This window comes from Dermochelys coriacea, chromosome 9, assembly GCF_009764565.3.
Source record: "Dermochelys coriacea isolate rDerCor1 chromosome 9, rDerCor1.pri.v4, whole genome shotgun sequence".
Lineage (NCBI taxonomy): Eukaryota > Metazoa > Chordata > Testudines > Dermochelyidae > Dermochelys > Dermochelys coriacea.
In genome coordinates this window covers 25398446-25412937 of record NC_050076.1, presented here as the reverse complement: position 1 = coordinate 25412937, position 14492 = coordinate 25398446, and the positions used below count along the sequence as shown (strand labels likewise).

General features: G+C 37.6%; 1 protein-coding gene across 6 annotated transcripts in view; it reads right to left on the bottom strand.

The window, feature by feature from the left end:
• The window catches only part of PLCH1 (phospholipase C eta 1), a 170562-nt gene that overhangs the window by 15414 nt on the left and 140656 nt on the right, over positions 1-14492 (bottom strand). For all 6 annotated transcript variants that reach the window (XM_043492498.1, XM_043492499.1, XM_043492500.1 and 3 more), the window contains 7 exons: positions 8617-8688; positions 5943-6037; positions 5081-5178; positions 1994-2173; positions 1787-1894; positions 836-960; positions 298-382 (listed from right to left, as the gene is read on the bottom strand). In XM_043492498.1, the coding sequence (XP_043348433.1) occupies positions 298-382; positions 836-960; positions 1787-1894; positions 1994-2173; positions 5081-5178; positions 5943-6037; positions 8617-8688 (763 nt within the window). The remainder of the gene's footprint in view (positions 1-297; positions 383-835; positions 961-1786; positions 1895-1993; positions 2174-5080; positions 5179-5942; positions 6038-8616; positions 8689-14492) is intronic.

Genomic DNA, 14492 nt, shown 5'->3' with positions numbered 1-14492 from the left:
AATAAATGATTAATAGAAGTTATAAGCATATTATAGACATGAGGAATATGTTTTATTGATGGTTCTACATCAGTAAAGGTTTTATAGATAGTTATATGCCCTTATTTTAAACAACTTTTTGACCTGTTTATTAACTGTTTATAAACTATTGATAAATATTATTTTACTATAAAGTGTGACCAAAAATACTATGTTCATCACTTTGCGTCTCTGGTAAATTATTCTGTGTTCCTCTAGTTATGCATAATTAATCAATAATTTACTACAGAAAAGAAGAAGGAGAGTACGTTATCTTACCATTGTCATCAACCACTCTGGTCTGGTCTTTACAGCAATCTACAGGTAACCCAATAATTTCAACCTCGACAAAAGGATCTATTATCTATTTTAAAAAACAACAATTTAAAAGCAACTCGTCATTATATATACAGGATTATTTTCTATTAAACTCTCACATAAATGCACATTTGATTGCTAAGTCACTGCTCAGTGTGATTTTCCCAGTAGTATGATTATGGGAAATGCCACAGTAGACTACAGGATGATGTAGGTTTCATCACTGCTGTTTTGTGACACTGGGATATGTGGCTAGGTAGAATAAACTTTCAGATCAGTGCTAACAGCTAAAGAAATACTAACCAGCAGAATATATAGAATACAGGGATTGTGGGAAAAATGCAGATCTAATGTGCAAATCTTGAACATCTGAAAATTACTGGCATATTTTAATTTAAGAGAAAAACTCTCTTTAGAACAAATGCTGCCATGTCACTCCTAGGCGTTCTATGGCAGCTATAGTGGAAAAAAATATTTAGTATCACTCAAACTACTTTACCTCCCCTCTGTCTCCTAATACTGAATCTGGAGGTTTAGGTAGTTGCTGTCCACTAATGACTTTGAGAATAAGCTGCTTTTTAGGGTTGGCAGGAAGTGGATCACCAGAATAAGGGTTGAATGTACCTAGAAGTTTGCAGAGAATGAGAAAAAATAAAACCCTTAATATTAGAAATCCTATAAAGGAGAAAAAAACAGAACTTCTACCCTCCCGAATGCATAGAATAAATAACATCATATAATCACGCGCTTGACTGGGCCTCCAGTCTATAACTTAATTTCTAAGAATGACATTCACCCGGATGCAAAGGGCTCATTCAAGGACCAATAACTACATAGGCCCAGGCCCATTTTACGAAAATGATCCTACCAGTTCCAGTGTTAATCTGGCTCAAAGAAATAATGTGATTTTAAAATGATGGTGGCAAAACCAAAACCCTAAACAAATAGAAATGTGCTCACTGTATGAGCATAAGGGATCACTGACTCCTGTTCTAGAAATACAAGGACGCCTATTGATTTCAGTGACAGATCAGGCCATAAAAGCTGACTGCTATGGGGTGTTAAGCAACTTCACCTCCCAAATTGCTGAGGGCTGGTCTACACTTTGTAGGAGGGACCCAGCATATCACAAGACTGGGTGCTAATAACTTACCTAGATTAACTCTGAGAGATCATATTAAAGTATTTACATATTCATAAAGTTGGCAGTCGTTTTTTTAAGGTTGATAGCAAACACTGCAAATGTGCCTATCATTAATCATTTCAAAAGTCAGATGCAAACCAAGTTAATTATTTTATATATGTGTCAAAAAGCTCCCACACAAGTTCTTGTTTTAATTCCTTGTTTTATTCTAGATATGTAGCTCTAAATGCAAAATAATGGGAAACTGACTGCAAAGTCATTTTCTAAAATAACTGATATAATAATAAATGTGTAGTATGACATTACCTTTGCACATCTGCTGAGGTTTGAGGACATACCCACAGTTGCCATTAATCCTGAATTTTGCTTGATTAACCTGCATCATGCGCCCATCAGACTGATAGTTTAATGCCACTGTTGAATTAATAGATTTAGGAATCATTGATAAGTATAACGGTAACTTGCATTTAACATAAAGCCCATGTGAAAACATTACATACATAAAACACCTACCCAGCTGGCAACCAGCATTCCAGTATGGTATGGGGTTGAAATTGCTGGAGTCAATCCGATATGCAGATGGATAGATTCTGGTGAGCTGTTTCTGGTTGTAAAGTATAAATTGCTCAGACTTCTGTTGCACTACCTGGTGGGCCCTTGTTTCACTGAATGATAACACATTTCCCATAGTCCCTATGTGTTTATAGTTTTAAAAAAAACAAGAATAACAACTGTGAGACAAATTGCTATATTCACAGATCAGTTACACTGGTGTATATCTAGAGTAATTTGGACTGACATCAGTGGAGTTAGTCTAGATTCACAGATAGACTATCATCATATCTCTTACAGCTGGAGATCAAGTGGAAAAGATATACAGTATAGCCACTAATTCCCATTTGGCAATATTCCTTAACTGTGTTAAATTCAATAAAGCTGTTGTATAATGAACAAACACTTTCTATACGTATGATTACGTTCTCCCTCATCCTACCTCCATATACCATGACACCTTTCAGCTGCCTCCTGACAGCCTGCAAATCCCCTCGGACTTTGACAATCCTCTTCCACACACCCCATCACTCCATAAATCACTGTATGGACCAGAAAGCTGGGTGAAGTTCAACCTTCCAAGCCAAGGCCAAAGAAGAAGCTAGGGAATTCAGGCTCCACCATGTCTTGCTGGCACTGGCGTCAGACAAGAACATGGATGTGGAATCAGGAATGGAACTCTTGCTGGCAGGTTGGATTTATGTGTGGGGGTTGTGGAGCCTCTGGAAGGACAGATCACATAAACCTCAGAATAGCACTGCCTTGCTGTTATGCTCTTTCTGTAACCTTGCCCTACCTCACCTGCAAGTGTGTGCCACTAGGTCTTTCCTCTACGGGGCTTTGGGCAAGAGCTGGAAAGGGACGGAATGGACAAAGGCACCAATCTCCATTTGCAGGACTGTCCCTTGCTCAGCCTCTTGCTTTCCAGGCTTATGTGGAAAACCAGGCAGGAGTCCATGTTAATTGAAAATGCATCATATCCTGGAAAGCCCCAGCCGGAACTGTTGGTGAGAAGCTACAGAGGACTCAGACAATGACAGCATGGCTAAAATCTAGCTGAAGCCTTGTAGCCAGGGGCAGAGAGTAATCAGCTCAGCCCCACAGAAAGTCAGCTCCTTCCTCTATGGATCTGGGGATGCCCTTCCCTGTGGCTCCCCCAGATCCGTGGGAGGAGAATGCATATGCAATCCACAGTCTCCTAAATTCATTCCACTAGAGGAAATATTTGCATGAAAGCTTGGGTTTTCATTTGGGGCCTAAAACATTATCCTGACTCTCACTTTTCCCTAAGTCAGTAGGCATTGTCCTGCACTCTTACATAGCTTGTCTCTATGGCTGAAGTGCTTTTGAATGTAGGTTCATAATTCTCTGCATAGTATTTTTTAAAGCAGAAATAACCCTTGCACTTGAATTTGTTTTTTCTATCTTCCATATGGAGACAGAGACTCTAATTAAACAGAGCCACTGAGCAATATCTGTCACTTTCAGATATTTAAAGCTGCTCAGTGGCATAATTCATCTTTGCTTATATTACTATTCTGGGAGAGTTGAAAAAGGCAGTAAAAATTGATACGGAAATTAAGAAATGTTTGCAGCCAATAGAAAAGCATTTATATTCCTTTAAAAGAACAATTGTTCACTTTCAGCACTTAGGAAATGAGGAGCTGGTCTAAAAGACTAGACCTGTGATCCACAGCTAGACCTCTGACAGTAGCCAGTACCAGATATGTCAGAAGAGGGTGTCAAAAGCCTTAGTAGTGATTGTGGAATAATCTGGTCATAGGACAAGTTTCTTCTAAGCCCTGATAGTTAGTTGTTGTCTTGTGCCCTGAATCATGAAGGTTTAGTTCCCCTATAAAAACGTTTAGCCTATTGTTGAAACTGTGCATGTTCTTATTCTCATATGAACATCTAATCCTAGTAAAAATGCTTCTAAGCTCTTGGACTCAATGACATCTTTCGGCAATGAGTTCCTCTAGTTTATTAGGCAATGTGTGAAGAAGTATTTTCTTTAATCAATTTTACATCTATTGTCTTTCAGTTTCACCAAATGTACTCAAGTCCTTGTTTGATGTGAAAGGGTAAATTGCAGCACCCAGTCTACCACCTCTATATCAATCACACCTCCGCTTATTCACCTTCTCTCTAAAGGGACCGGATTTTTTCAATTTTTTTTAATACAGAAATCTTTCCTCTGAGCATTTTTGTCTTTTTTCTGAGCTACAGTGACCAGGACTAAGCACAGTATTCTAGGTGGAGATGCCCAACAAGAGAAACTCTAAAGGGACCGGATTTTCAGAAAATACTGAGCATTCAGCATCTGAATATCAGACCCAAAATTCACCTAAAATGACTAATCACTTTTAGATTTCTTGGCCTGAGATTCTCTGCAATGACTTTATCCTCCTTAATTACTCCATTTACTCACTAGTAGTCCGAAAACCCATATATTCCCATACAAGCTGACATACACACAGAATTTCTTGTTTGTTTTTACATTTTTGGCTATCTGCTCTTCAAATTCCATCTTAGCCCTGTCAATTTCCATTTTCCCTTGTCTAATAAAACAACAGTAAGCTCTTTGGGGCAGAGACCATGTGTACCTCTATACAGCACCTAGCAAAATGGAATCCTGATCCCAACTGGGGCCTCTGGGCACTACATAATATCAGTATTAAATAATAGTAGCATACTGTTATAATAAAAGCTAAGATAAATCTCATAATACAGTGAAACTATACAAGCTTCTCCTGAAAGAGTCTGCATTCCCAGAATCACACAGGGAGAAGATTACTAAATTATGAAACTCACAATGAAATTGAAGAAACACGGGAAGGCACATTTCTCTGGGGAAGAAAAGGAAGGTGTTATATTATCTTTCTGCATGGACAAAGATAGGTGGCAAGAACTGATGAGCTATCTGGTCAACTTTTAAAAGTTCTCTGAAAATAGAGGAAACTTAAGACCATAGGCATGTGTCCCATCCAAATATATAATCAAGTGAAATAACAACACTTATATAAGAAAAATCTACATCCACAATCTCACCATCATCTACTATATCTTGGGCTGCCACAGAGTTTGTGTACACCACTAAATCAGAAAGAGCACGGCACAACTTCATGGTTTTTCTCCGGCGGCCCAACCTGTTGAGTAACGTTATATATTAAAAACAAAGCAGATTTTTATTTTTAATACTTAAAATTATTTAAATCTCTCTTCTGTAATTCCTTTTCACAACTTACCAAAAAATTAATTCACAGCTGAGCACGGTTATATCTATTTATACTATACTAACTATAGCTATTTCCTAACTGAAAGATAAGTTTAAATAGCAAGAAATAAAGGAAAGGCAACAGGCTTACTAAACAGGATTTGGGGCAAGATTATGGTTCATTCCAAACTCTTGTTTCTCTCTCTCTCTCTCTATGTCTTTCTCTCACACACACATACACATTCTAGATATCCTGTTATACTAACAAAAACAAGGTGAGCAACCAGCTTTAGAAAAAACATCAGCAAAAGGGACATTTTAAATGCAATAAATGCATACTTGAAAATGCATTTATTCCATTCTCAGCTGCAATGAACTGGGAGAGGCTGTGATGTGCTTTTATTCAGTCTATTTTCATGTAAAATTGACTCCGACTTTTTTTCACTAGCAAAGTATTGCTGCACCATTTCTATTTAATTTAAGAGTCATCATTATTTGTATTTCACTGAAACGCCATGTAACTCAGTGTTGGGATTTTATAGTTACGGAAATACATTTAAACAATGCAGGTGACACAACAGATTTTCTATTGAGAACTGACTTAGGTCACTGAGATGGCATAAAGCATAATATGGACATTTAATGGCAAACATGTCTCTAGTTTCAATGAAGTGAAAAATTGTGGGGATTTCTGACCTGTACAACTGCCCAGTTTCCTTTCCAGAAGAATTTTGCTGACTTTCTTCATCATCAGATGTGCTATGAGATTTGGACCTTGATTTGACAGCTTTCTGTTAGGGAAATCAATGAATCCATCTGCCATGTAAATCCACCACACTTTACTGACATTAAATGGAGTTTAAGATGCCCCAAAGGTGCACAAGGTGACCTGACTGGTATTTTATATATCTCATTTCTATGATTAAAAAAAATAGCAGATCTGGTTTTGATTCAAAATATGCAATGGCCATCATCTTACTGTCTCAATGTAATGTATTAGAGAACATGGGGCTACATTCTTGCTGGCAACTCTGCAAATACAGGATAAGAGATGGCCAAGATAGGATCTGTGGGGTCAGCTCTTGTGTCCTAATTTTTACTCTCACAAAATCCAAGGTCTTCACACCCCACAGGCACTCCATGGATTAAAGCAGCAGTGTGGCAATCTGGGACAGAGCTTATAGGCATCATCCATGTGAATCCCACCACACCCTTGGACCCACTATCACCTTACAGTCCTCCTTCACTTGCACTATACTTTTGGTACCAATAACCTGCATGTGTGCTTTTGCAAAGGCTAATGGGGCCAAAGAAGAAGGCCAAAGAAGAAGCTAGGGAATTTTATGGGGGGGGACAAAAATGAGGAGAGTCAACATTTGGCCTGTAATAAAACCAAAATTATGACTGCTGTTTCCACTAAACTAGTATTGGTCATATTGGGTTTCTAATGTACCATAGTATATTTAATAATAGCAAAAGATCTTTAATAGACAGTAACACAAATACAAAATGCATTGCTTCCAACTATGACCTCTGCGCCATTTATAAGAGAAGATTAACAAATGCATTCACAAAGAATTGAACAGTCTCCAGGCTAAATTTTCAAACATCTTAAAATTTGTTTCTGTTTTATGAGCCACACAGGATAGGAATCGATCAAAAGATTCTAATTCCATACAATACACAATAAAATGTCTATCTACAATAAAAAGGCTAACATTTCAAAAGAATTCTCTTTTCATAAGCATCTCTCTTTTAAATAGCAATAATGATTGCCAACTGTAGCTTTTGTGATGCCAACAAGTAGCCAGTTTACTGAAAATATCTTCTCTACAGTGTAGTCTCTTTGATTTCAACATTCTTACATATTCAGTGACATTATGACTGCAGTTCAAAGAGCTCTTTAATTTCCCCTCTCAGTATTAAGTGGCTACTGTGTAAGTGAGAAGTCCTTTTCCTTTCTCTCGCAGATTACTCCTACTACATTGCATCTGAACTTCACAGATTTTATTTCATTTAAATATTGTATACTAATAATGACCATAACTGAGTTGATCCTGCTGTCTTCAGTGCTGAAATAAGAATGATCAACCCTTTTGGAGATTATGTATGCTGTTTAGTCTTAAATCTAGGGGCCTGGGAGTCTGTACTCCTGAGTTTGACTTACAGCTCTGTCAATGACTCACTGAGTGAACCTGATGTATTTACTTAACCCTGATTTCCAAAGTTCCAAATTTTCAAAGCATGTATATTTAATACACTTGAATAAGTATCCTGATTTTCACAGGAGCTGTGCACACACAGCTTCCAATAAGGCCATTTATTTAGGAGCCTAAATTTAGATTTAGGTTGGTAATTTTAGATACTAATATTTAAAAATATTGGCCTCAATCCCCTGTGCCTCGGTTTACCTTCTTTCACAGTGTATCCACTTAAAGTTACCCCGCATACTGTTCTGTTGTGAGAATTCATTAATGTCTGCTTAGAGTTTTGAGAGTCTCAGTTGGAGGTCTCTGTACATGTGAAGAATATTACTACTACATATTCTCTTAAGCATCCTTTTGGCTGCCAGCATGGAAAATGACAGTGTTCTAAGAGTTATGTTATTCTAAGTCTGTCTTGGTCTGTCTGCAATAGTCATTAAAAATAATAATACTCTGCCTTATTTATTTCAGCAACGATATGAAGTAAATGGGGCATCCAACTGGCTATATCCAATTAGAATAATTAGTTGAAGTAATTAAATTATTAAAACGTTTTCCACTCCTCAGGGTAGCCAGTACTTTCAGTTTTTTAGCAACTGATTTCTTTATCTAGCATCCCAGCATAGAGCATTTATTCTCTCATCGGTACATGGGATTCCAATGTATAATGCCCATTAGCGTGTATGTTACTTGTAGAAATCACCTGTGTATTGAATGGATAGAATTTCTTATTGCTTTACCTTTTAGTTCCCTGAAAAACAAAGATTGAACAAAGAACATGTGCACTTAGCTAAAGCAACAACAACAACAAAAACCTGCTAGTTTTAAACCAGTGCAATTTTATGATCTAATTACAAATAGGCTTGATTCTCTTCTCCATTATGCTACTTCCACACTAGTGTAACTTCACTGATTTCATTTGAATTAAACCAGCATGATTAAATGGAGTTATTCTGCCATAAAAATGGTATAATAGATTAAAGAATCAGATCATGCAACTCCACAAAAATTCAGATATTATTATCTGAAATGCAATTAAAAGCTATGAAAAATTACAGTTTTACAAAATGGAAGTATAGGACCTGGTTCTGCTATGGTCATTGAGTAACCTCTATTTATGAACCCTTAGACAAACAACAGAAATGAGACACTGCAGTTCCACCTACCTTGTGTTTCCCAAAATTGCCCATTAATGAGTGGCAATGGGATTTCTTCCCTCTTTCTTTTGTGTCTCGGTTCTGTACAAAGAAAAGTGCATAATGAACATATTTTTCAAGCCACCTAAGGAAGTGTCTTTGTTTTGTAATTTTTTTAAGTTCACTACAATCTTTAAAAAGATGTATTTTTCACACTAATATGCAGTCTTGTATATGACACTGCTATTAAGATAATATAATAATTACACGGGGGGGAATAAGAGTGAAAGTGAAGCCGTTGAAGCTTAAACCCAAAATACTTAATTTTGGATGTAAACTTAAATCTGCATCTGTAATACAGGATTTTTCTGCTATTTTATATTATTAATGACTTGGCAACCACTGATGGTAGGGAAAATATACAAGTAGTAACTCAACAGCATTTTAAAACTAACTGAAGACCAGAAAACAAGAACAGAAGGAGATATTCTTTCTCATAAGTGCATTTTGATGATGGGAAATCAGCAACATCATCTTTATTCAGGCTAGCTGATGAAACCTCATTTTACAGACTGAATGTAATGAAGGCCACATTAATGATTAAAATAGGAGAGATTCCAAATTTCTCTCTGCTTTTCTTTTAACAGACAAAAATATTCCTCTCTCCTCCACCTAATGCCATTTTCCTAACTATTGCTATCACTTCATCATCAATTGCTTGCTGTGAATAGAAAGAAAGAAAGAAGCACATAGCGGCCATTCATGAATTAGTGGATTCAGAGGGACACCATACAAATAGATGCTCCAAGTACAGAAGACCACAGCATGATTGACAACAGTAGCAGGTCGTTAATGGAGAGCAAGCTTGATTTTTCATTTTATGCATTTCTAGATCAGTTGATCTGCCATGGACAGTATCGCATAGGACTAAATTACTCCTGTTCCTAGTTAAACCATGCAAGTCAAGAGTAATTCTGTTCCCATATGTAAGTAAATCAGGAGTCACTAAACTGAAGTCAATGAATTACAAATATGCAGAAACAGTGGGCTTAATTTTTCTCTCTGTCTTAGCAGCTTGTATCACCAAATATACTTCTGCAAAGTGAGTGAAGAGTGAGTGTAAAATCTTACCACCAGTGTAAGTGAGTGCATAATTCTGATAAGGTATCATTTTAAAGCCACAATGCATACACTTTGCACAGGTGTACATGAAGACACAAGTTGCAAAGCACTGCAGAAATAGGTCCTCTAAATGAGATTAAAATCTGTCCTAATAGATTTTTAGATTTTTTTTAGATTTCCTAAACCACAAAGAATGTTCTTGACTTAGCAACTCCATGGTTATCAGTAAATTCTGAGGATTCTGAATGGTTAGGCAATTCATTACATAGTTAATTTTACTCAGGCTAAGCATGCTTGTGGACTATCTCGTTTTTCAAGCAGCCTCTGAAACAATTATTACCCAGGTGAGCGGGCAACACATATGTTACATTATCTAGAGGCTAAAGCTTTTTGCAGATGCCAGTAATGGGGCCATTTGCAAGCAATAAGTACATGTTTTAATGAGGTAACAGCAAGGTTGTGGGGTCCCTTTAGCAAAAGGAAGAGATGAATCAGCAAGATGACTCAGGAGTTGAATTGAAATCATAAGGAATGGAATCCAGATGGAGCAAAAAATAATACAAAAATCCTGCAGCATTTGAAAACGTAGCTAAAGGACATATTAAAATCTGAAAAAAATGGACAGATGCAGAGTTTGTTAGGCCACCTGAGTTTCACTTGTATAGAAATATCCCCTGGGACATCAATTTGATGATCGCTGGCAGTATCCAGTTTTGTTGTTGGAAAAACACATCCCTTCATCTGTCTGAAGAGCTGAAGGGAAACCTAAAGATATTGAAAATATTCCCCCAACATTTCACAATGTGAATCCAAATAATTCCAAGTTATTTAATGTGCAGCTATGGGTGGGATGTATTTTTAATTACCAAAATGTTAGAGGCATTAGATATTTTTCTTGGCTCCAGACAAGGTTGCTAATTGTATGCATAATTTTCATACATTTATTTCTAGCGTAAGTTGCAAGGCATAGTATGTAGAAGAAACTCTTAGCAGAGTTATTTAGATAATTGTATAGCCGTTGACAGTGTCAAATCTGCAAAGTCAAAACCAGTAGTAGACCTAGTGTCAAAAGTCTTAGAGCTTCTGCTGATCTTCTCAATACTTGTTCTCATTGTTAGCTGTAGATTCCATTTCCTAGCAGACGGCATTATACTTATTGTCAGGTAACTGAGATGTCTGTGAAAATACACACATTATTTATGAGTTTTCTTTCCATTATTTTGTTTGAATTTGGCACTTTTAGAATTAAGGAACTAGTAGGACTGGCTAGATCCAGATAATAGTATGGGAGAGGACTCTCAAGATAGCTTGGCCAATGCACTTCAATCCTGCTGTGCAACACATAGGAATGTATGAAATGCCACAGTGGAACAGGTCTGTGGTCCATCTAGCCCAGTATATATATATAAATATAATACCAGATATTTCAGAGGAAGGTATAAAATTCCTGAGACAGAAAACTGTGCACATACTTTTCTAACCCCAGCAGTTAGTGGTTTCCATGATTGTTTACATATCCCTTGTTTTTATACTATCCATGTCCTGAAGCATGATTGTTTATATATCCCTTATTTTCACACTATCCAAAGTACTTGTGGATATTCTTGTTATTCATATAAAGACTCATCTTGAATCCCTTTTTTTTTTAAATCCTACCAATAGCCTTGTTTTCCAGTTCAGGGCCTTTCCTGAACAAGGATAAGCAAATGTGCAATGCTTCTCTGATACAAACAAATACCCACTTGGGATCCTGGTGATTGTTTTCATTTGTGGCCTGAAAAGGATTTGAACTCACATCTCCAAAAATAAAAGGATAGTGCACAAAGCCACAGAGGGAAAAAAACCCCATTACAGTAAACACAAGGAATCAGTGGTACTAGAAGGTAAAGACCACTTTCGTTAAAATCTTTCTTCTTTTGTAGTTTTGTTGTGATTCCTATGCCAAAAATACAAATTCTGGAGATTGTATAGACTTGGTACAGCTAGTACTTTCCATTACAGTGGTTAGCCTTCACAAGTGACCAGCTACCTCAGACTGCAATTAGACACACAGTTCAGTATGTTCTTTCTTTCCAGTAAATTACGGAAATTCAAGGAAAAGTTTACAGAAAGTTGTGCCAGGCCAAAAAGAAAAGGTCAAAAGACATCACCTATTTTTCCTCTGGACAGACTATTTTTCTTGTTCTAGGACTATTTACACAAAGTTTTTGAAGTAGATTATTAATAACAATCCCTCATACTTCTGAAGCAAGTTGCAGCTAAGGATCTGCAAAAACTTTGCAAATATTAATTGATTAAGACTCATAAATCCCTTGTAAGATAGGCAGGTGCTATTAAACTCATTTTATAGACATGGAAATTGAACTTTAAAAAAATCACACTTGACAGCATTTGATCTCTGAAAGGGCCTTTGACACAGCACAGGGAAGAGGAAAAAATAACAAAATGTAGGAAAATTAGTGATAAAACCTCAAAAACTGAACTGAGAGGCAAATGTAATTTCTTGAACTGCTTTCAATTCATTTTTTAAAAAGTGACTAGACGTCAGGTTGATGGAGTCTCTTTAAGTGATTTCATAGCAGCACCCAGGACACAACAGCCGCGGTGATGGTGAGCTGAGCTGAGCGGGCTCAATGCTTGCCGTGGTATGGCATCTGCACAGAAAAAAGGAGCGAAACGATTGTCTGCAGTTGCTTTCACTGAGGGAGGTGCGACTGATGACGTACCCAAAACCACCCGCTACAATGTTTTTGCCCCATCAGGCATTGGGAGCTTAACCCAGAATTCCAATGAGTAGCGGAGACTGTGGGATAACTACCCACAGTGCACCGCTCCATAAGTCGATGCTAGCCACAGTGGTGAGGACGCACTCCACCGACTTAATGTGGACATATGCAATCAACTGTATAAAATCAATTTCTAAAAATCAACTTCTATAAAATCGACCTAATTTCGTAGTGTAGACATACCCTAAGATTACACCATAAGGCCCTGAGTCTGACCAGCACCCCTCAAGAGGTGCAGCCTAGGAATTGCAGAGCAAAGGTGAATGCCTGCCACCATTGTACCTCTGGGCTTCTGTGCTGAGCTGGAGCATGCTTGGACCTTGGCCTAACTTAGAGGACCTCAGAGGCAGCTCTAATATATGACGGCTTTGAACAGCTCCCTATGGGTCATCTACCAGGCCAAAATTGTAGGGCATAAGTACAGTGGACTCCAGTCACACCCCTCTCTTTCCTGCCCTGTCCCTTTCTGCCTCATGCATGCCCCTACACTGTGTTCTGCAAGGTGGCAGGTGGTGCAGGGACATTACATTGGCTCTATGCCTCCCAAAAAATGTCTCTTTCCCGCCCCACTACTTATTCCCTAAGGAGAGTTACACCAGTTTTGAGGTACATTTTTCATGTCTGACCACAGAATCAGGGCCGATGTTTTGTGGATTATTTAGGAACAGAATGTTGATTTCCTGAGGCCTAGTTCTGTAATCTAACCATTACACAATACTCCTCATCTGTTATGTGATATTAACTTGATGACAAGGCATAAACTTGTGCTATAACATGCTCTGTTTTTGAAAACATGGTAATGCTATGGGGAAATGAGTGACTCTTGGATAGCTGCAATTAAGGGGCATGAGATTTGCATAATAAAACAAAAACAAATAAAAAAAAGATACCTGTCAGGTACGACAATCAGATGAAAATGATTTGAAACTAGCTTTATAATGACAAACCCTTAGTATAACAGAGCTAGCTAATAAGTTAATGAATTACCAAAACATAAAAGTTTAATTCTTGTTTACAATTGTTTCTCTCCTATGTAGGTCAACATTTGATATCAGTTAAGCCTCCAGATATGTTGGCTTGTTATTGCATTGCTGAGCTCTGAGCTGACAAAAGGACCAAAAATCACTCTTAAAAGCCATAGTCAAGCACTGCAAGTCTTCAGACAGGAATGGAAAGAGACAAATGGATATCATTAGTGGCCACTTAAATTGTATCAGATTAATGAATCAGCAAAAGTCTAGCCTCAGGGCTGGTCTACATTAAAGCTGTAAGTTGACATGAGTTCGTAAGTTACATAACTGAAGTCGAAGTCGACCTAAGTTATGCTACTTCAGTTATGTAAGTTACATAACTGAAGTCGACGTAACTTAGGTCAACTTTCGGTGGTGTCTACACCACACTATGTTGACGGGAGATGCTCTCCCACCAACTTACTGTACACTTCTCAGGGAGGTGGAGTACAGACGTTGATAGGAAGGTGCTCTGCCATTGACTTAGCTTGTCTTCACCAGACTCGCTAAATTGACACCACTGCATCAATCGCAGCAATGCCAATTTACCCGTAAGTATACACAAGCCCTCAAATTTGATACTGCTAGTTGACAGTATCCCACCCAATGGCTGGACATGGCTACAGTCATTGATATCGGCAACATTCTCATCTTCAATGATTTTCTTGGCTCATATTCATTAAATGTAACTGCTGAACTCAGATGTCACTAATTTCTCCAAGGTGGAAGCCTCATGCCCAACATGATTCCCTCCTGGAGGAAATTACTATCATTTTTGTAAATAATCAAAGTGATGACCTTTTGGTGACTTATGTGTTTGACTTCCTAATTTCAGATTTGGTTATATTCCTTTGCAATCAGCAATTAGGTGTGTACCAAAGAATGTACTAAGTGACAGGATTCTAGCTCAAAAGGGAACCTGCGTGGTTGATATCTGATCATAATTACTAATCCCCTGAAAACGACTGATGACTTTTAGTGACCTCTT